The sequence below is a fragment of the Centropristis striata genome, chromosome 9 (assembly GCF_030273125.1).
Source record: "Centropristis striata isolate RG_2023a ecotype Rhode Island chromosome 9, C.striata_1.0, whole genome shotgun sequence".
Lineage (NCBI taxonomy): Eukaryota > Metazoa > Chordata > Actinopteri > Perciformes > Serranidae > Centropristis > Centropristis striata.
The window spans coordinates 3,118,560-3,142,389 of record NC_081525.1 but is presented as its reverse complement, the minus strand read 5'-3'; the positions used below and the strand labels follow the sequence as shown (position 1 = coordinate 3,142,389).

The window sequence follows — 23,830 nt, the reverse complement described above, 5'->3', positions numbered from 1 at the left end:
ATATAATTTTTTTTTAAATGAAAAAAAAAATGGAAAAATTGAAAATAATTGAAAAAAATTGAAAAAGATAAACCCTGGTATGGTCCTTTATTTAATGTACACTGTAGAAGTTAATTAATTGAGTTAATTATATATTATAATATAAGATCAATATAAAAATATATATGATAAAAATAAATAATAAAATAATACATTATATAAATGTCATAATAAAATATAATATAATATAATGTAAATATATTTTAATATATAATTTAATTATATATAAAACATATATAAATGTATGTTGATTTCAGATTAGATGATTGCCGTTCTGTCAAATATATTTGTTTATAAATAAATAAACAATGACTTCTTCGTTTTTATGCGCATAAAAATACATTTTTAAAAATGTGTGAAAAAAAACATTTTCAACTCACCCTTTAACTCTAAAGAACAAAAATCAAAACATATTGAAGTCTGTTCATTTTAAAAACATTTTAACTCTCTCTAGTTTCTGCTTGAAAATAAAATGAAAATCTGATCTGAACTACATTTGTATGAAAATAATCGACGAGAGAAAAATGAGGTTAAGACTCGAAACGTGCTGCATAAATCCCATCATCTGCACACACACACACACACACACACACACACACACACACACAGACTCACGTGTCCAGATGCTGACAGATTATCAGAGTTCAGCTGCTTCATCACAATCAGGACGTCGACACACAAACAGCAGCTGGATTCACCTGCAGCAGGTGAGACAGACAGACAGCAGGACACACACACACACACACCTGTCTGTCTGTCTGTCTGTCTGTCTGTCTGTCTGTCTGTCTGTAGGACCAGGGGACGGGTCAGGGCGACAGGTTGGAGGACGGGGGCGCTTTTGTCTCTGTCGTCCGTCTGATCAGGAGGAAACTCGTCTGAAGGAATACTTTTTATTTGATCTGCTGTTGGTGGATTTGACCCGTTTTATTGGATTTTATATCTTTTTTTTTTATCCTTTTTTTCCTTTTTTTCTCTCATTTCTTTTGGAGTTTTGATCTGAAAGGAACCACGGGACATTTTACTCCATTTGTTTTATTTTTGAGATCAAACCTGCAGGAACAAGGACATTTCTCTGTTTTTCTCAGTTTGAGTGAAATCTGTCCACAGCAGAGAGGAAACAGACACACAGGACACGTTCAGCTCTGATTCTCATTTCATTTGAAGCGTTTTATGTTCTGCAGGAAGATTTTACATTTTACACAACCAGACAAATAACACATGGTGGGTTTATAAAGATCATTCTGATATTATTTACATGACAGGTTAATGTTCAGGAACAGATCTTTTTTAAATTTATTTTTCCTTATTTTTGTTGTTTGTGCACGCAAAGCTAAGACAGATTTAAAAAAAAAAATCTTTACATAAATAAAAACCAAATTGACTTACAGTCACGGAAAAAAATATTACATAACCAATGTTTTCTTCAGTTTCTTGTTCATTTTAAGTGTAATTTAGAGCTGATATCTAGGCGTTTTCCGTGGTTTTCTTGATCATGATTTTGGTTATTATTATGAAAACCATGTTAAATGTCTAGATATCAGCTCTTAAATTAAACTCTTATCAGCTATTTTTGTTGTTATCATTATATTTTTCCAAACAAATGTACCTTTAGTTGTACCAGGCATTAAAATGAACAAAACAATTGAAGAAAAAGGGTGGTCTAATCATTTTTGATGACTGTAAATCTATTTGTTTTTTACTCATTTTAAGATTTTTTAAAATCTTTTTTAGTGAATATCATCTAAACAGTCTGACTAATACGTAAAGAAATAAATTAGTATTTATTCTTGACAGAAATATGATTTATATCAAACTGAGCCGTGAAATTAAGAAATAACCCCCATGACTTCATATGAGAGGACAAACTGTTAAAAACAGTTAACGGCTTTCATGAGGTTTCAAACTGGAGCTTTTATTTTGGCATCTCAGGTTGTTTCCTGTCTTTAAGTCGGTCTTTTCTTCTTCTGTGGTGCTGCAGGAGGTGCTGAAGCAGCTGCAGAGTAAACTGGAGCAGGAGGCGGGAACGCTGGCGTCGTCAGGGAGGAGCGATGTGCTGCACCAGCTCAAAGGTTTTATTATATTTATTTATTATCTTTATTTATTATATCTATTTATTATCTTTATTATATCTATTTATTATATTTAAAGGTTTCAGTGTAAAGTGTTGTACTGCTCCTTTAACGTCTCCGCTGGGACCAATCAGCTTCCACAGACACATTAACGACTCCATTGGTTAACCTGATTGGCTGCAGCTGTTTCTGCCTCGTTAAGATCCAATTAAACAGCTGATTCACTTTAATTAGATTCAGTTCAGTTTACAGTAAACAGCTGATTTTAATAAACGACAGAATCTGATTAATAAACACAACAGGACACGAGTCTGTCTGGAGACATGAAGGAGGAGAGGAGAGAGGGAAGGAAGGAAGGAAGAAGGGAAAGGGAAGGAGGAGAGGAGGGAGGGAAGGAAGGAAGGAAGGAAGGAGGAGAGGAGGAGGGAAGAACGGAGGGAAGGAAGGAAAAAAGAAAAGGGAAGGAGAAGAGGACGGAGGGAAGGGAAGGAGGAGGTAAGAAAGGAGGAACTGAAGGATGGAAAGAGGGAAATGAAAGGAAAAATGGAAGAAATTAATAAAGAGAGGGAGGAAAATAGGAAGGAAAGAAGGTAGAATAAGGGATGGAAAGACGGAAGAAGGGAAGGAAGTACAAAGGGAAAGGAAAGAGATGAAGACGGAAAGGAAGTAGGCAAGAAAAAAGGTAGGAGGACAGAAGGAAGAGATGAAGCAGGCAAAAAGGAAAGTAGAAGGTAAAGATGGAAAGAAAGAAGGAAGAAGGAAATGGCTGAAGAAGGAGGAGGGAAGGAAGGAAAGGAAGGAAGGAAGAGGGAGAAAGAAATGGGAGGAAGAAGGAAAGCATCAAAGGAAAGGAAAGAAAGAAAGAAAGAAAGAAAGGAAAGAATACAGGAAGGACAGGAAGAAGAAAAATGACTGTAGTGAATGAAAGAAAAGGAAGAGAGGAAGTAGGTAAGAAAAAAGGGAAGGAGGTTACAAAAGGAAGAAAGAAAAACGGGAAGAAGGAAAGGAGAGAAGGAAGAAGGTAGGAAAGAAGGAAAGCAAGGACTGAAGGGTGGAAAGGAAGGAGAGAAGAGGGCAAGAAGGCAAGGGAAGAGGAAATGAGGGAAGGAATGGAGTAGTAGTAGGGAAAATGATTCACAGATTGATTGATTGATTGATTGATTATTTATTGATTGATTGATTATTGATTATTAACTGATTGCTGCTCCTCCTCAGAGCTCCACATGGATCTCACCAACTACTACGAACTGAAGCACCAACCTCACAACCTGCGGCTGCTGACGGACAGCCTGGGAGGGGCGGGGCTAACGGGAGGGGCGGGGCCTGGTGGCGGCGGAGGGGCGGAGCTAGACGAGCGGCTGGCCCTGCCCCCCTCCTCCTGCTCCTCCTCCTCGGCGGTCAGCAGGGCGAGGAGTCCGCTGAGGTCTGCGTCCCGTCTGAGCGCCGCGTCCAGCGGCGACGTCTCCGCCGCCGTCATGCTGCCGCATCACTTCCTGGACGGAGCGCCGCCAAAGACGGCGGTGATCAGCGGCGCCGACGGACGGATGAGCGACCACCACCAGGAGGAGCTCTACAAGGAGAGGTGAGGAGAACACACAGAATAACACGATCAGTAACTATTCATTTATTTTGAAAGGTTTATTTTATTAAAGGAGCTCAATTTACAGCAATAATATGAATATTTTAATGTTAATTACATAAAGAATTATATATATATAATATATAATGTTTTTTCATAAATTATTATAAGCAATTCATATAATACATATTAGTATTAAGATAAGTTATTTAAGTTTTTCCATCAGTGCATGAAAAAATGTGTTGATGGTTAATTGTGAATTATATTAAATATAAATTTATATATGTAAGTAAAATAGTGGTAATGACATTAAGCATGTTAACAGATAATAAAACTAACCTATAATAACAAAAAATATTAAAAAAATGAACTTAAGTAAAGTATAAATGAAGAGTACGTTTGCAAAGACAAATAAAAGCAGTTCTTTTAATTAGAAATAATAAACATTTGGTTAATTTTCCCTGCACAGAACAATAAAAATTAATGTTTTTTTGAATGACATATCTTACTAAAACAACCCAACAGTATTTGTGTTGATATTCGGGGTTTTTTTTGCATAAAAAAAAAATTTTAGGTAAATACATCCAATTGAGATGACTAATTTTGCAATTTTTTGGGATAACTAACAGTGACACTAACAGTGATGCTAACCTTGATGCTAACAGTGACACTAACAGTGACGCTAACCTTGATGCTAACAGTGATGCTAACAGTGACACTAACAGTGATGCTAACAGTGACACTAACAGTGACGCTAATGCTGATGCTAACAGTGATGCTAACCCTGATGCTAACAGTGATTATCTCTCCCTGTGTCCTCCCTTAGGAACCTCCTGCTGGGGGAGATCGACCGTGAGGAGCGGGAGCGCTGCTGGTACTTCAGCCAGCTGGAGGCTCTGACTCAGAGACTGGCTCAGCTGCCGCGCATCGACACGGTGAGAACACACATTTATTACATTTAGGAAAGTTTGAACGTGGACTAAAAATATAAACAGACTTCCAAATTATTTGCTGCTTTAAAAAACAAATCAAGTTCTTCTGCTCCAGATTACAGTAGCTCGTAGAAAATCAGCTTTAACTCTTGTACTGATCAGTCCTGACCTCTGACCCCTGACCTGTGTGTGTGTGTGTGTGTGTGTGTGTGTGTGTGTAGTTCTCCCTGCAGATGGATCTGATCCGGCAGCAGCTGGAGTTCGAGGCGCAGCAGGTTCGCTCCGTGATGGAGGAACGCTTCGGTACCAGCGACGAGATGGTGCAGAGGACGCAGGTGAGACGAGGCTGCTGATTGGTTCAGCCACAACAGCTGATCGATGATGTCATCAGATCATTTCAACAACAACTCAATTAAAATCAATTTTTTTTTAAATTAAATTACATTGTTGAATCGTTGCTGACGGGACGCAACACAAACAGCTGGTGAAACATCTGTGTGTGTGTGTGTGTGTGTGTGTGTGTGTGTGTGTGTGTGTGTGTGTGTTGCAGATGCGTGTGGCTCGTCTGGAGCAGCTGGAGAAAGAGCTGCAGGAGGCCCGAGGGAGTCAAGAGACACAACTACAGGTCAGACATACACACAGTACACACACAATACACACACAACACACACTACACACAATACACATACTACACACACTTCACACAAAACATCTGCAGTACAGACAATACACACAATAGACAAGCAACTTCTTTTTATAATTTTGTATTGAATTATTTATTTATTTTTTACCTTTTTGTTATATAATTGTGAATATTTATTTAATATTATTATTAATTATAATTATAGTAATAATTATAATAATATAATAATAATTTGATTATTTATTTATTTTTATTTAAATGTTTTTTTAATATATTTTGCATACTTGTTTTAAAATTTTAAACTTGTTTTCGGATTTTGATTATTTTATTTTATTTATTAATTTTTTTTTAAATTTATTTTAAGCCACTTTAGGACAGATTTTTAATTCCTGTGTAATTGCTTTGTTTCCATTATAAAGCACTTTGAGCTGCACTTTTATTTTGTTATAAAAGGTGCATTTAAATAAAATGAATTATCATTCAATTCAATTCAATTCAATTCAATTTTATTCATACAGCCCAGAATCACAAATCACAGATTTGCCTCAAAGGGCTTTGCAGATTGTACAGGATATCATATTATCTAATATTATTTATTAAACACACACACAAACAGGAATACACAAACACAACTGACAGCTGACAGTGAATATTATAAATATATAAAGTTTCTTATTGGGTTTTTTCTCTGCATCAGAATGTTTTCAGCTGTGACCTGATACAGAAACAGTTTGTTGTTCGGTCTTTCAGTTTCAGAATCTTTGACTTGTTTAGGTTTTTAGTTGGAATTATAGATGTTTGTTAAATCAGCTGAAGGTGTAAACACACAACAAGACCCAGCTGGACCCGGTCTGTTCTGGTTTGTTCTGTTGGTTTTGGTGGCTAAAACCATGTAGTGTGTTAGATGTATTGAGAGGTTTCAGATCCAGTTTCATTTTTCATGTTTTGACTCCACTGGTTGCAGAAAGAGGTCTGACTGCATAGAGGTCTATGAGAAAAAGATGTGTGCTCTCAGTAAACATTCTCATAATGAGTTTATGGTCTCAGTCTTCTTCAGTCCAGCATGATGTTCATTTAGTAGATTATGGTCCATTTAGAGTCAAACAGAGCAGGAAGCAGGGAGGGGTTAGGGGCGGGGCTACAGCATGATTGACAGCTTGCTGCTATGTTGTTATCCATGTTTTTGTCATTGAACTTTGACCCTTAAAAGAAAGTCAATTGCAACGTTTTGTCACCTGAAAACATCTTGTTCAGTGTCAGTTGGTGCTCCAAGAAGTCGGCTGTTTATCTTTGCGTCTTGCTGACCAAATTATCAGCTAGTATTAGCATTAGCTGATAACTTGGCTCCACCCTCTCATCCCAAATATTCTTCTTGCTCCAACAAACAAGATGCGTCAGCCAAAATACTAAACTCAAGGCTTTAAACATGAATCTACAAAACAGTGGGTGATGTCACAGTTGCGTCTACTTCTGAACCCTCTCAGATCGCTACAATTTAACACCCTTCAAGTAATCAAACTGGCATTTAAAGGGTTAAAATCCTCAAAATAATTGAATGTTTGGTAGTTTTTAGCAGGGTGGAAGTTGTTTAATAGGTTTATGCAGAAAAAGTAGAAAAATATATTAATCTGTGAAGTTTTGGTCGCATTTTTTTGGAAGTGGACATTTTTGGCCTTTAATGCCCTTACAGGGTTAATACGCAGTGTATTATAGAGCCATTAGAGAGATTGAAATTTCAGCTCCAATATACAGTCTTGGCGAAATGTTTTAGTTATTACCAACCTTGTTTTCTTTAGTTTATTGCTCATTTTAATACCTGGTACAACTAAAGGTACATTTTCTTCGACAAATATAATGATAACAACAAGAATAGCTGATAAGAGTTTAATTTAAGAGCTGATATCTAGACATTTAACATGGTTTTATTGATAATTATTTTGGTTATTATCAAGAAAACCATGTTAAATGTCTAGATATCAGCTCTAAGATTAAACTTTTATCAGATATTTTTGTTGTTATCATTATATCTGTCCAAACAAATGTACCTTTAGTTGTAAAATAAACAAGAAATTGAAGTGTAAGGGTGCTCTAATCATTGTTACCATGACTTTATATCAAGACAAAAAACCTTCCAAAATCATGCTATGTGCAGCACCACAGCCAAAATTATTGCCAAAACAAAAGTGCAAAAATGACAAAAATGTCCCTAGTGTCCCAGTGGGTTAAAGTCACTGGAGCTCTCGTTCCCAGTCCAGCTCCACCTGGCTCAGCGACACTGAGCCCTCGTAGGCCCAGACCCAGAACCCCGGGTACAGGGGCTCGGTGAAGCTGGAGGTGAAGGTGTGCAGGTGGACCATGGCGTCCTGAGAGACACAGTAGAAGGACAGCGAGCCCTCAGAAAAGTTCAAGTAGACCCCGACCCGGTGGGTGAAGGGCTGTGGCGAGGAGGACCTGAACCTCCGGTTGCGGTGGCACGGCGTGTAGCTGCCCTCCGAACACTCCAGACTCCAGGAGCGCTCGTTGTGTCCCAGCAGGCAGCTCACCGCGTCCCCGTCCCTGGAGATGTTGTTGTAGGTCACACCGATGTCGGCGCCGCCGCTCCACACCACCTCCCAGTACACCGAGTCCAGCAGCCCCTCCCGGCACAGCACCTGGGGGCAGTGCTTGAACTGGTCCGGGTGGTCCGAGGGCCGGATGTGGGACCAGACTCGGGTCGCCTTCCTGTTGCTGTCGGTCAGCTGGAGCTCCGGGTTGGCCGTGTTGGGGTCAAAGGTCAAGTAACAAGCAACTGAGGGATGAAACAAAAACAAAAAAGGGAAGATTTCAGAAATTAAATTTAATATTTGAAGAATTATTTCTCTGTTTACCCTCTGAACCCCAACAAGCAGTTTCAATATAAAATCTATGTAAATCTGTAAGTCCTGCAGCTCTATGGAATCAGCCCAATCATGGCTACAAGTGGGAACAACTCAAACATGTCTTTGCGCAGAATAACACAGTTAGAATGACAGAAATCAGAAAAAAAACTGGAATAAAACGGAATTTATATATATAGTACTTTTTTCCAAGTGTCACGAATGTCGTCACAAATATAAAATGGCCAGAAAACAAGACACAAAATGACCAAAAAATACGTAAAATCACCAAAAGACAGACCCCAAACTACCCCAAAAACACACAAAATGGCCAAAACAAGGTTTTCTTCACATATTATACATATTGAAGTATTATCATGTTTCAAGCCTCTCCTGTCCTCTCCTCTCTGCTCTGTGTAAACAGCCTCAGCAACGCTGAACACAAAAATCAACATTTTAACACAAGTTTTGGTCACTTTTTATAATAGAAATGTTCAAGGGCCGTCAGAAAGTTAAAACTCTCACGATAATGCCTGTTTTTACAGTTTCTTTCTACGATAAAATTAGTATTTTTTGCGATTTCTTAAAAATCTGAAAAACAGACTATGTTAGTTAAAGTTCCGACTCTATGCAGATGATACTGTGCTGTATATTATAGATGCAGGGAGATTAAATGCAGGGAACTTTTTTTTTACGGGAGGCAGAAAGATAAAATAAAATCAATATGAACTTACAGTTTTTCAGCGCCCACACGTCTCCTCCCTGCTGATCCCTGCAGGAGCACAAATAACAACATCAGACACCCGAACATGATGCGTAACCTTAAATATCTTCCTGCTGTTTGACTCACCTCGTGTCCTCTTTGTTTGGGTCTCTGAGGGTGAAAAGATTGATTGCAGAGGACAAAGACGCCCAGGAGACAGACTCTGATGGCTTTTCTTTTTCTTTTGCTTCTTGTACTTTTTCTTTTACAACTTCAACTTTTTCCATTTCTTCTACTTGTTCTTTTACTTTTACTTCTTTTTCTTGTTCTTTTTCTACTTGTTCTTTTTGTACTACTGCCTCTTTTTGTTGATCTTCTGTTTGTCCTTGTTCTTTTTCTGCTACTACTGCTTCTGCTTTTTCTTCTTTTTCCTTTTGTTCTTCTTGTTCTTCGTCCTTCATCCTCTCGTCTTCCACTGACACCACAGAGACGTCCTCACTCTTTTCTTCTTCCTCACATCTCTGCTCGGCTGTAGAGTTAATATAAAGTATAAAACATGTTACACGCTGTAAAATTAAATACAAACCAGACACAAATGTTGGACGTTTCTGCTCTGTGACTGGTACGTTTAGCTTCTATAGATTAATTGAACTATGGTTGTTTAAGGTAAATAATATAGTATTTTTATCAGTTGATTTCCATTTTCTTTGTTTTTGTGCATATATTCCTGACAAAAAACCTGCAGGTGGCAAAAATGAGCCAAGAGAAACAGTCGAACAGCATGTTAAACCAACTTTCTCGACTATTTTTGTAACTTTTTGAAACAGAACAAATCATCTCAGGATACAGTCTAAGTCAATGAAACCTGAAAAGTCCCCATTTATTGTCATTAAACTTAGTTCATAATATCCAGGTTTGAGGATGTTTGGATTATGCTAAAGTCTCAGGAATATGTTTGGTTTTTTTCAGAAAGAAATGCTGAAAGACAGATTGTACTGAGTTACAGAAGCTACTGGAGAATAGACTCTGACTTTCTGTAATAATGATACTTTATTTGTTTATTGCACCGTTCAAAACACTGTTTACAAAGTGCAGTCACAGTCAAAGCCAAGCAAAAAGAATGCAAAAGGCAAAGTTACAGTTATAACCAGTTGTCCTTGACGTAAAGTTGTTCAAAGCATCGAAAGATAATCTAGATTCGAAGGTTTCTCCATCAATATCTAGTTTTACAGATAAAATTCGGGTCCTACCTGCCTGTGATGGAGGAACTGTCTCCTCAGTTTGTTGTGTCTCAGACAGACATGCGTCCACTTCACTTTCCTCTTCTCCGTTCTTTTCTACTTTTCCGTTTATTTTCTCTCCGTTCTGCTCGGAGCCGTCTCCCCTCAAACCAGCGTCCACTTGTTCCTCGCTCGTCTCTAAAGACGTCTTTTTAACTTCCTGACTGGTCTCTACTCTCTGAGAACTCTTCCTGAAGAGACTCTGTAGAAAAGGTTCGTCAGCTTTTATTCTGAAGGAGGATGTTTCCCTCGTGGTGCTCTTATTGTCTCGCTCCTTTGGACCGATCCTGAAGACGTTGGAGAGGTCCAGAAAGCTCAGACGGTTGATCGTCTTCTCTGCTGACTGAACCGGTTTGGGATCGGAGGACTTGAAGACGTTCGTCAAGTCGTCTCTGAACTGACTGAAGTCGTCTTTCAGGAGGTCCAGCGTGCTGCTGGCGGCTTTAGTCTCTGAGTCTTTGTCCCGGAAAACCTTCAGAACTTCTTCTTGTTCTTCTACTTCTTTTTCTTGTTGTTCTTCTTGTTTTCGTTCTACAAGTTCAGCCTTTTCTTGTTCTTCTGCTTTTTCTTCTTTTTCTCCTTGTTCTTGTTGTTCTTTGTCCTTTATCTTCTCGTCTCCTGTTAACACCACAGAGACGTCCTCACTCTTTTCTTCTCCACCACATCTCTGCTCGGCTGTAGAGTGAAAATAAAGTATAAAACATGTTACACGCTGTAAAATCACACACAAATGTCGGGCTTTTCTGCTCTGTGACTGGTACGTCCAGCTTCTATAAAATAATTGAACTACAGCTTGTTTAAGGTAAATAATATAGTATTTTTTGAGTTGATTCCCATTTTCTTTGCTCTTGTTTATGCATAACAGGTGTTGTAAGGCATTCCTGACAAAAAGCCTGCAGGTGGCGATAACGAGCCAAGGAATACAGTCAAACAGCGTGTTAAACCACTTTCTCTGTCAAAAGTCAAATTTCAATGAAACGTGAAAAGTTTGTGTGCAGGTGAAGTTTTTTTAATGCTACAAAATGTATTTTGTATCTGTTAAACTTTGTTCATAATCTTCAGGTTTGCAGATGCTCACTTGTCTCCAATTATGGGCAAAGAAATCCCAAGAATATGTTAATTTTTTTCAGAAAGAAATGCTGAATGACAGATTGTACAGTTACAGAAGCTACTGGAAAAAACAAACATCTATCCTTTGACTTTCTATAATGATAATTATTTATTTATTCCACCTTTAAAAACACTGTTTCCAAAGTGCTTTTGGTAGATAAAGCTGAGCTGAATGCAAAAGGAAAAGTTAAAGTTATATCCAGTTGTTCCCAACAGAAAGTTGTTCAAAGCAGCAAACTTCATAATTATTAGTTTTACAGTAAAAAGTTCTGGTCCTACCTGCCTGTGATGGAGGAACTGTCTCCTCAGTTTGTTGTGTCTCAGACAGACATGAGACAGTTGCGTCCTCCTCTTCTTCGTTCGTTTCTACTTTTCCGTTTATTTTCTCTCCGTTCTGCTCGGAGACGTTTCCCCTCAAACCAGCGTCCACTTGTTCCTCGCTCGTCTCTAAAGACGTCTTTTTAACGTCCTGACTGTTCTCTACTCTCGGAGAACTCTTCCTGAAGAGACTCTGTAGAAAAGGTTCCTCAGCTTTTATTCTGAAGGAGGACGTTTCCCTCGTGGTGCTCTTATTGTCTCGCTCCTTTGGACCGATCCTGAAGACGTTGGAGAGGTCCAGAAAGCTCAGACGGTTGATCGTCTTCTCTGCTGACTGAACCGGTTTGGGATCGGAGGACTTGAAGACGTTCGTCACGTCGTCTCTGAACTGACTGAAGTCGTCTTTCAGGAGGTCCAGCGTGCTGCTGGCGGCTTTAGTCTCCGAGTCTTTGTCCCTGAACACCGTCAGCACTTCTTCTTTTTCTTCTACTTGTTCTTTTTCTTGTTGTTCTTCTTGTTTTCGTTCTACAAGTTCAGCCTTTTCTTGTTCTTCTGCTTTTTCTTCTTTTTCTCCTTGTTCTTGTTGTTCTTCGTCCTTTATCCTCTCGTCTTCTGTTAACACCACAGAGACGTCCTCACTCTTTTCTTCTCCATCACGTCTCTGCTCGGCTGTAGAGTGAATATAAAGTATAAAACATGTTACACGCTGTTAAATCACACACAAATGTCGGGCGTTTCTGCTCTGTGACTGGTACGTCCAGCTTCTATAAAATAATTGAACTACAGCTTGTTTAAGGTAAATAATATAGTATTTTTGAGTTGATTCCCATTTTCTTTGCTCTTGTTTATGCATAACAGGTGTTGTAAGGCATTCCTGACAAAAAGCCTGCAGGTGGCGATATCGAGCCAAGGAATACAGTCAAACAGCGTGTTAAACCACTTTCTCTGTCAAAAGTCAAATTTCAATGAAACGTGAAAAGTTTGTGTGCAGGTGAAGTTTTTTTAATGCTACAAAATGTATTTTGTATTCTTTAAACTTTGTTCATAATCTTCAGGTTTGCAGATGCTGCACCTGTCTCCGATTATGGGCAAAGAAATCCCAAGAATATGTCATTTTTTTTCAGAAAGAAATGCTGTATGACAGATTGTACAGTTACAGAAGCTACTGGAAAAAACAAACATCTAGCCTTTGACTTTCTATAATGATAATTATTTATTTATTCCACCTTTAAAAACACTGTTTCCAAAGTGCTTTTGGTAGATAAAGCTGAGCTGAATGCAAAAGGAAAAGTTAAAGTTATATCCAGTTGTTCCCAACAGAAAGTTGTTCAAAGCAGCAAACTTCATAATTATTAGTTTCACAGTGAAAGTTCTGATCCTACCTGCCTGTGATGGAGGAACTGTCTCCTCAGTTTGTTGTGTCTCAGACAGACATGAGACAGTTGCGTCCTCCTCTTCTTCGTTCGTTTCTACTTTTCCGTTCATTTTCTCTCCGTTCTGCTCAGAGACGTTTCCCCTCAGACCAGCGTCCACTTGTTCCTCGCTCGTCTCTAAAGACGTCTTTTTAACTTCCTGACTGTTCTCTACTCTCTGAGAACTCTTCCTGAAGAGACTCTGTAGAAAAGGTTCCTCAGCTTTTATTCTGAAGGAGGACGTTTCCCTCGTGGTGCTCTTATTGTCTCGCTCCTTTGGACCGATCCTGAAGACGTTGGAGAGGTCCAGAAAGCTCAGACGGTTGATCGTCTTCTCTGCTGACTGAACCGGTTTGGGATCGGAGGACTTGAAGACGCTCGTCACGTCGTCTCTGAACTGACTGAAGTCGTCTTTCAGGAGGTCCAGCGTGCTGCTGGCGGCTTTAGTCTCCGAGTCTTTGTCCCTGAACACCTTCAGAACTTCTTCTTTGAACTGGCTGAAGTCCTCTTTGAAGAAACTCAGCGGGCTGACGGACCGTCTGTCCCTCTGACTCGTCCTCAGAAGGTCTGGAGTCCTCATCTTTATGTCCTTTTGGTCTTCTGGGTCACATTCGTTCGTCACCTTGTCTGTGTCTTTGTCCGTCTCTTTGTCCGTCACTTCGTCCATCATTTCGTCCTCTTGGAGACGGATTTCAGGAACTTTCTGCTCATTTTCCTGCGAAGGTTCATCAGCGAGACTCTCTTCTTCATTGGTGTTGTTGGAGACCTCAGAAAGCTCCTGAATCATCAGATAAATGTGGAAATAATTAGCGACACGTAATGTCTGTACCAATCATCTCTTGACTCTAAATAAAATAAAATATTATTAACTCTGAGAGCTCACGAAGAAAAAGTGACAGTTCGGCCCTCAAATAAAGCACGAAATGACAACGTTGAGCGCTGCCCCCTGCTGGTCATGCGTGTTGTGCATCTTTGGCACATGTTGCATTAAGCAAAGTGATTTAAATACATGTATATCTAAAAACAGTCATGGAAAAAAAATTTGAACCTTTGTTTTCTCCTATTTCTTGTTCATTTTAATGTCTGGTACAACTAAAGGTACGTTTGTTGGGACAAATATAATGATAACAATAAAAATAGCTCATAAGAGTTTAATTTAAGAGCTGATATCTAGACATTTAACATGGTTTTCTTAAAAATTATTTTCTTATTATCAAGAAAACCATGTTAAATGTCTAGATATCAGCTCTTAAATTAAACTCTTATCAGCTATTTTTTATTTGTCCAAATAAATGTACCTTTAGTTGTACCAGGCATAAAAATGAACAAGAAATAGAAGAAAACAAAGGTGGTCTAAACATTTTTTCCTTGTATAATTTATGCAAATTTAACAGTTTCTGGTCGTGATTTTAGCAGCATGGTTGTGATGCTGTTGTTAGCATTTAGCTAACTTTAAGCTCCACTGTGTGACTGTAGATTAACAGTTTTTACTGCATTTAATGTTAACAGCAGAATTCACACAATGCATTTTACAGTTTTGCAAAAATGTGGAAAGGAAAGTTAAAAATTCACAAATTCTAGTCACATAAAACAGTGATAAGTAGTAAATCCTTCAATAATAGCAGCTGAAGCCGTTTGATTAATGATTAAAATGTTGTTAAAAACTGTCACAGATCCAGTTTCTGACTCTCTGCTCTAACTTTACACTTTAAACTGAAGCGTCTTCACCTCTGATTCATGTTCAGACTCGTTTTATGATCTCAGTCAGATACTCACAGCTGCTGCAGCTGCTTCAGCCTCCATGTTTCATTCTTCCTTCAGAAACACAACAAAGTGACTTTAACAACCTAAGTCCAGCAGTGTGATCTGTAATCTGTGTCTCTCTGTCTCTGTCTCCGTCTCTGTCCGATCGGCTCTGAGTGTTTCTGGTTGGACCAGTTAGTCTCCATAGTTGACGGCAGCAGCTCAGCAGCTGATTGGCTGCTGGCAGCAGAAGTTTGGGTGTTTCTGCAGCTCTGAACTTCTCTAAAGAGTCGGAGCAGCTTTTAACTTCAGGTTTTACAACACACACACATCCTGAACTTCCTCTGAAGACACAGTTAGTGAGAAACAGACTCCTGGGCTTCCTGTTAGGACACAACCACCTCTCACAGTCCTTTATTATTATTATTGAGGAGTTTAGGGGAGACTTTTGTTTCTGATCATACTAATATTTTGTTGTTAGGGTAACAAGAGTAGTTTGAGAGGTTAAATTACATTAAATTACCTTTCTCAGCTGTTTGATATTGTGTTTATACAGTCGTGGAAAATTATTAGACCATTATTTTCTTCAATTTCTTGTTGATTTTAATGTCTGGTACAACTCAAAGTTCATTTGTTTGGAAAAAATATAATATTAAAACAAAAATAGCTGATAAGAGTTTAATTTAATAGTTGATATCTAGACATTTTCCATGGTTTTCTTGATCATAACCAAAATAATGATCAAGAAAACCACGGACACAAATTGACAAAAAAAAAGACACAAATTGACCCAAAAAAAAAAAAAGACATAAAATGAGCAAAAAAGATGTAAAATGACCAAAAGAAGACATAAAAAATGACCAAAAAAAGACACAATTGATAATGATTTTGGTTATGATCAAGAAAACCATGTTAAATGTCTAGATATCAGCTCTTAAATTAAACTCTTATCAGCTATTTTTGTTGTTATCATTATATTTGTCCAAACAAATGTACCTTTAGTTGTAGCAGACATTAAAATGATCAAAATGTCCATTTGGCCCAATAAAGTCCCAAATCTTGCAACTCTTTTAAACTTTTAATAATTGTTCTACGTTAAAGTAAAGAGAACTGACAAACCCCCAAACTGAGCTGTTTCTGAGCTCTTTTCTCATTGATTTCCTGTTATGATCTATGAGAAATTTTGCGCATTTATTTGCAATTTTTACAAAAACGACGAGGTGAATCAGACAAAAGACAAAGTTCAACATTTCCCGATCATTCGATACAGTTTCATGTATCTTTTGTCCAAAGCTGCTCGTGCTAGTGTGGGTTTACCCATGATGCCTTGCGTGCTCAATTTTGTTTCGAACTGCAATGCGGCATGGTGTCCATGGCTGTTTCTTAGCCCTGCTTTAGGATCCAATCAGAGAACGGGGAGGGACGGGAGACGATGACACGTACTGTTGGACAGACGGAAGTTTGTAGTTTTGTAGTTTTCTTACCGATCCAACATGGCGACATGTCGCCACATCACATAAATCACAAAACTTGCATAATGTTGCTTTAATCTGATAATAACATGAAACAGTTCTGTCGTTCAATAAACCATCAGCTGGTAGGAAATATTAAAAATGATGTTCAATGATGACACAGAATTTATCCAGATCTTCAGAGTTCTTCACATGACGGTTCTGGTTCAGTCTGCAGACCTCCTCCTCCTCCTCCTCCTCCTCCTCCTCCTCCTCCTCCTCCTCCTCCTCCTCCTCCTCCTCCTCCTCCTCCTCCTCCTCTTCTCTCCTCCTCCTCCTCCTCCTCTCTCCCTCCTCCTCTCTCTCTCTCTCTCTCTCCTCCTCCTCCTCCTCCTCTCTCCTCCTCCTCTTCTCTCCTCCTCCTCCTCTCTCCTCCTCCTCTTCTCTCCTCCTCCTCCTCCTCTTCTCTCCTCCTCCTCCTCTCTCCCTCCTCCTCTCTCTCTCTCTCTCTCTCTCCTCCTCCTCCTCCTCCTCCTCCTCTTCCTCCTCTTCCTCTCTCCTCCTCCTCCTCCTGCTCCTGGTTGCTGTGCAGAGGAGCCCGGTCTGGGCGCTGCGCTGTGATTGGCTGTTGTCAGGCTGCAGGTTGTCAGGGAGAGATTTAAAGAGACGGCGTTCCTCCGAGAATAACAACGAACGAACCGCAGAGACGAGAAAACATCTCGAGTTCACAACGAGTCGATCAGACACACAAACACACACACACACACAAATACACAAACACACAGACACACAAACACACAGACACACACACAGAGACACACACACACACACATCCTGTGAGTCTGTCTGGATCCAGGGTTCTGGGTCTTCAGGTCTTCAGGTCTTCAGGTCTTCAGGTCTGCAGGTCTGCAGGTCTTCAGGTCTCTGCAGTGACCTGGTGCAGCAGTATACTGATGGAGCAGCAGATTCTAGATAATAAACACTGCAGTTTTTATTTAAATTATTAAAACTCCAGTGTACAGTTTCAGTAAACAAACAGGGGACCGGCTCAGACCTGGTCCACAACAGATCATTAAATTATATATAAATGACTCAATGAACAAAATTTAAAAATAAAAATAAATGTAGGTATTAATTAAGTGATACAGTATGATACAAAATATACAGATATATAATTTATAAATATAAAATTATATAAAAGAAGTTTAAAGAACATTAGAAACTACAATAATAGGCCTCACATGGGACGTGAACTGTAAAATGTTTTTTTTTGTTTAAATAATATAAAATAATTTGAAAAACACACTATCTAATCATACATCTAGATTATTTTACATTTTATACAATAAAATATTTAAAAAATACATAATAATAATAATAATAATAATAAGTAAAAAATAATAATATGAGACCTCACCTGGGACTTGAACAATATACTGTAAAATGTTTAAATAATATAAAATCATTTGAAAAACACACCATCTAATAATAGGTTTAGATTGTTTTAAATTATATACAATTAAATATTTAAAAAATAAATCATTTCAAAAATTAAAATACACATAAATATTATAATATTAGGCCTCACCTGGGACTTGAATGTGATGTTATTTTATTTTGAATAATATGCAAAAAATATAGAAAAAATAAATAATAGAAAAAGGTTTGCATGGCAGATGCTCCGGACTTCACTGGAGAAAACTTTAAATCTGTCTCTGAGTGTTAAACTCTGTTAGGAAAAAAAATGTAAAAATCATAAAAACATCTTAAAACATGAGAGACGTTTGACATCTTAAAGAAGAACCTGAAGGTTTTAAAGTGTGTTTGTTTTGCACTTTGCTCCTTTTCTCTTCAGATTTATCATTTAATAGTTCAGCAGTTTGATGGAACAAATGAGTTTTCAGCTCTGCATGGATTATTTACGGACTATTTATGTTTGAAAACCTGCCTCTGAATATTTACACTTCAGATCAGATATATTTATGAATTATCAGTGTGTCTGCAGATTAATTTCCTGTTTTCAGCTTCTGTAAAGTTTGTGCAGAAACTGTTCAGATCTCTGATCCTGAATCTGACAGTCAGAGTCTGATGGAGTGAAGCGAGAATGTTCCTCGACTCGCTGGCCTCCATTTTGTAATGTGTGTGTGTGTGTGTGTGTGTGTGAGTGTGTGTGTGCAGCCGGGTGTTTAATGGAGGAGAGTTTGGATCAGAGCCATAAACAGACAGAGAGACATACAGGAAGGAGAAGAAGAAATATGCAGGATTCCTTTGTTTTACACACACACACACACACACACACACACACACACACACACACATCGAGCTTCATTTGGATTCACAGACTGAATCCTAAGAGAGTTTCAAAGCTTTCATCCCCCCTCTCTCCATCCCGTCACCATGGCAACGCCTCGGGGTGTGTGTGTGAGCCAAAGACCGTCTGCAGACAAAGACGAGTGTGTGTGTGTGTGTGTGTGTGTGTGTGTGTGTGTGTGTGTGTGTGTGTGTGTGTGTGAGGATTAGCAGGCGGCGGTGAAATGAGCGTTTTCACACTTTCTGTGTTAAATGGTCAGCTTTTTTAAAAATCTGTCTGATGAGTTTTTATTATTTATTTCTGTTTATTCTGTGATGAAGCTGCAGATGTTTTGAATGTTTTTCCAGCTGATGAAATGATGCAAATTAATTTAGCAATTTATTCCATTCAGTGGAAACATCAAAGGTTATAAAACAGACACACAAAAGGAATTCATGAATACAAAAAATAATGTTCAGAATCAGATTTATTCACCCAGTAGGATTTTATTTATAATTAATTTGCTTTGTTGTCCAGTGCATGCAATAAATTCATATAAATTAATAAACTATAAATGTATTTAGAGGGAATAAGAACTGTAGTAATGCAACATTAAAGAACATAAAATATAAGAATATAGAAACTTACATAACAATATGAATATACTACAACAAAACAAATAGTTAAAAATAAAAAATATATAAGAATAAATTAGTTTAGTTCAAAATGTGCAGCTATAATAATATAGTTTATTTTAAATAATTGAAACTATTATTATAAAGACAAACATTAAGATTAAATTCATTTGGAAAATAAACACAATTTTAAAAAGTAATAAAGAAAAACAAACAGAAGGAAAGCTGGGATTAAAAATAACCAAATTAAAAATATAATTAACAATAAAGTAGCCACACAGGTCAACAGTAAGCCACAAACATCAAGCATTTGGTTTATTAATACATTTTTAAAAGAAATGTAAAGATTACAGTATATATACCTTAAAATATAACTTCCCTTTTCTGATTTTTAATCATAAATTAAGTGATTTTTATCATTAAAAAACATGATAAAAATCTAGAAACCTTTACTGACAACATTTAAAACTTAACATGTAAATTCATAATGAATAAAATAAATATATATTCATATTTAAACACATATTGAAGTGAGAGCACTGAACCTCACTGCCAGTTCAACATTTTCCAAATCTAAATCTAAATTATAACTATAATCACTCTTTATGCTTCAGCCAGCATCCATCTCACTGAAATCCATAAAAATATAAATAAATAAATCTATAATTCTTCATCCTGAAAAACTGTGAAAGCAGAAATAGGTCAGAGTTGTTTTTCTTCTTCTTCTCTGGCGTTCAGCCCAGAACCACTCCACCTGCTGCTCCACACAGTTATAATAATAATAATAATAATAATAATAATAATAATATAAAAATACATTAAAAATAATTTGTTAAAAATTAATAATAATAATAATAATAATAATAACAATAATAATAATAATAATAATAATAATACAAAAATACATTAAAAATAATTTGTTAAAAAATGAATAATAATAATAATGATGATAATGATGATAATAATAGTAATAATAATAATAATAATTTGTTAATTAAAAATAAATACTAATGATAATTGCCAAAATAAATTAAAAATGTAGTATTTCTTGAAGAAAAAAATAAAGATACAGGATAAATAAATGAATATTCTATTAAAAATTAAAAATAATGTTTATATTTGTAATACTGAAGATGTAACTGATCATCAGAGACAGAAATCAGATCCTCTGCTGTAAAATGTCCTCATGTCTTCATGTCCTCATGTCTTCTTCTCCTCCTCCTCCTCTCTCTGCAGCTGTCTGGAGCGGAGAAGCCTCCTGCTGGAGAACCGGAGAACAACTCGTCAGCTGCTGCAGCAGGAACAGACGCTCCTGCAGACGGAGGCAGCAAGGTGACGCACAGAAACTCTTATTATTCACAGATCTCTAATAATAAATCATCACAACTAAATAAGTTAATTACAAACATTACAGTGTCATTTTTTTGTATTAAAATATCAAACAAGTTGATCCAATATCTGAGGATCAACATGAATAATATGTCAATAAATAAAATACTTATTCTAGACTATATATATTAATTGATAAATGTGACATCATATGATATTTGTCTTAATTTGTTATGACTAAATGACTATACTATGGAGTATAGAAAAAAAATAAAAAGATAAATAAAATACTTAATAAATGAAGTAATATTACTTCAAATATACCAAATATAACTGTAGGTATGAATTGATAAATGTGACAATTAATATTTGTTTTAATTTGTTATAAATATATATATAAGCCAATTTAAATTTCATCTTAATTGATAACTGTTCATTCCAGTACTAAGTATAAAACAAAAAAGAAAAATAGATACAAGACTTAATAAATTAAATAAATAACATTACTTAAAATATAGCTAAATAAATATAGGTATGAATTGATAAATGTGACATTTGATATTTGTTTTAATTTGTTATAAATATAGAAACACTATGGAGTATATACAAAATAAATTAAACAATAAATGACTTAATAAATGAAGTAATAATATTCCTTTAAGTGTAGCCAAAATAATATTAAAATGAATGTAAATATGAATTAATAGATGTGAGATAATTTGATATTTGTGTTAATTTGTTATAAATATATAAATTAATATGTTCAAATAATAATAATTAAGCTATTTTAATCAATAATTTCAGCTTAATTGATAACTGTTAATTCAAGTAAAAAAGTAGGTATGAATTGATAAATGTGAGATAATTTGATTTTAGTTTTAAATCTATTAATTAGTGATAATAACCTGAATGTGTGTTGTTCCTCCAGGTGGAGATGGTGTTCTGGCTGCTGTCCATGCTGGCTAACAGAGACAAGGAGGAGATGTCCCGGACTCTGCTGGCTCTGTCCAGCTCTCAGGACAGCTGCATCGCCATGAGGAAATCCGGCTGCGTCCCGCTGCTGGTCCAGATCCTCCACGAGGCGCCTGGTGGCGGTGGCGGGGAGACGGCGGCGGGCGCTACGACCACGGGCTGCAGCCGAGAGGCCAAATCCAGAGCCAGTGCCGCCCTGCACAACATCATCTACTCCCAGCAGGACGAGGGCCAGGCCCGCCGCGAGATGAGGGTCCTGCACATGCTGGAGCAGGTCCGCACCTACTGCGACAGCGGCTGGGACTGGATCGAGAGCCACGCCGGGACGCCGTCCCCCGGAGGAACCAAAACCACCGGTGAGTCCAGGTCCCTCTAACTCAACAACCAGAACCACTGACAAGTTAAAAAAAGAAGAAGAAAATTACTATACTATGACTTTTTTAAATCAAATTTGAACAATGTCCAAAAATGACCCCCTGAAAAAAGTGTTGCTCAAAATGGGTCAATTATAGTCTGTTGATATTACAGCATAATATGGCCAGAAATGACAGAAAACCATCATATTATGGGGTGTCCAAAAATGACCCCCTGAAAAGAAAAGTCATACTATAGTATGTCGATTTTTGTCAAAAATGGTCAAATTTTAAAATGCATAAAAATGCTACAAATAGCCAAATTATACTCTGTTGATACATGTAGTAGTAAAGTTTCTCCAAAAAATAGCCAAAAAACACCAAAAATGACCCCCTGAAAAAAGTCATATGTCGATTTTTGTAAAAATTTTAAATGCCTAAAAATGCTTAAAATGTGTCAATTATAGTCTGTTGATACATATTAGAGCACAATATGGCCAGAAATGACAGAAAACCATCATATTAATGGATGTCCAAAAATTACCCTCCCAAAAGAAAGACATACTATAGCATGTCGATTTTTGTCCAAAAATGTCAAATTTTAAAGTCAAATGCCTAAAAATGCTTAAAATGTGTCAATTATAGTCAGTTGATACATATTAGAGTATAATATGGCCAGAAATTACAGAAAAACACCATATATATGGGTAGTCCAAAAACTGAAAAGAAGTTATACTATTTTAACGAAACCTGAAGGAACCAGAACCAGGTCCTCTTTAACCCTTTGAACCTCAGCAAACATTTTCTTGGTGTTTTTCTTGTATTCACTGTGTTCTCTTTTTTCACTGCAATCTATAAAATATTTACGTCCTGCAGCTCTATAGAAACCGCACACAACTTTAAGCTTCTCAACAGTAAACAACAGTATCATCTGCATACAGGCAGACGTTTGTTCATTCAAAGGAAAACTCTTAACCCTATGAACCCCAACAAACAACATAACTTCAGTTTTTCAGCATTTAGAACCATTTTTAAATAGTTTTCTGAACATGAAGCTTCAGAGCAGTAAACAGCAGCATCATCTGCATACAGGCGGACATTTGTTCGTCCAGAAGAAATCTTTTAACCCTCCAAACACAAACAAACAGTTTGGGTGTTTTTTTTTTCCTCGTGTCACATTTTACTCTCTGTGTCCTTGTACTTCACTGCAATATATGTATATATAATATATATAAAATCTATAAATCCTGCCGCTCTATGGGTGAGGTGAAATGGAACTTAGTAGATTTATTCAAATACTTTACTTTGGTTCCATTTTAAAATACTATTACCATCTGTGCTGATGACATTATTGCATCAATATTCAAAATCCAAGAATACAATATTACGTTGAGTAATTTATTTATATTTTACTTTGAGGTACTTTAAGTATATTTTGATGACAATTCTTTTAGACTAGAGCAGAGCAGGTTTGCAGCTTCTTTTTGGTTCAGCGTAGAAAAAAACACAACTCAGAGATTAGTTTTCTTATTCAGTTTATTTATTGTAAATGAACTTCCATCTCTTGTGTTCCTCTCTGCAGACATCCCCGAGCCGGTGGACCCTCAGATCTGTCAGGCCATGTGTGCCGTCATGAAGCTTTCCTTTGAGGAGGAGTACCGGCGCGCCATGAACGAACTAGGTCAGTGAAACATCTCCGTCCTGACAGCCGGCCTGGCCTGCCGTCAGGGACTCGTTGCTCAGTTTGTTGTTGTGTTGTGTTGCAGGCGGTCTGCAGGTGGTGGCTGACCTCATCCACCTGGACCAGGACATGTACGGCATGCAGAACGACCCCATCAACATGGCTCTGCGCCGCTACGCCGGCATGGCCGTGACCAACCTCACCTTCGGAGACGTCGTCAACAAGGTACAGAGACACTGAGCTGGTTTATCATCAGCAGGATCACTGAGTCTGTCAGCATTATAATGTATTCATGACACTATAAGATTCTTTCATGAAGTTTGGACGACATACTATTTTTTAATTAAATTTTAAAAATGAAAAATAACATATTTATCAACAGAGTAAAATTCACCCATTTTAAGCATTTTCAGGCATTTCAAAAATTTGGCCATTT

General features: G+C 37.2%; 1 protein-coding gene across 1 annotated transcript in view; it reads left to right on the top strand.

The window, feature by feature from the left end:
* Positions 1-23,830, top strand: part of apc2 (APC regulator of WNT signaling pathway 2) — a 50,805-nt gene that overhangs the window by 13,974 nt on the left and 13,001 nt on the right. Inside the window, exons 3-11 of the mRNA XM_059340550.1 lie at positions 2,018-2,108; positions 3,324-3,690; positions 4,514-4,622; positions 4,841-4,954; positions 5,170-5,244; positions 20,296-20,391; positions 21,317-21,716; positions 23,296-23,394; positions 23,480-23,619. Coding sequence (XP_059196533.1) covers positions 2,018-2,108; positions 3,324-3,690; positions 4,514-4,622; positions 4,841-4,954; positions 5,170-5,244; positions 20,296-20,391; positions 21,317-21,716; positions 23,296-23,394; positions 23,480-23,619 — 1,491 coding nt within the window. The remainder of the gene's footprint in view (positions 1-2,017; positions 2,109-3,323; positions 3,691-4,513; positions 4,623-4,840; positions 4,955-5,169; positions 5,245-20,295; positions 20,392-21,316; positions 21,717-23,295; positions 23,395-23,479; positions 23,620-23,830) is intronic.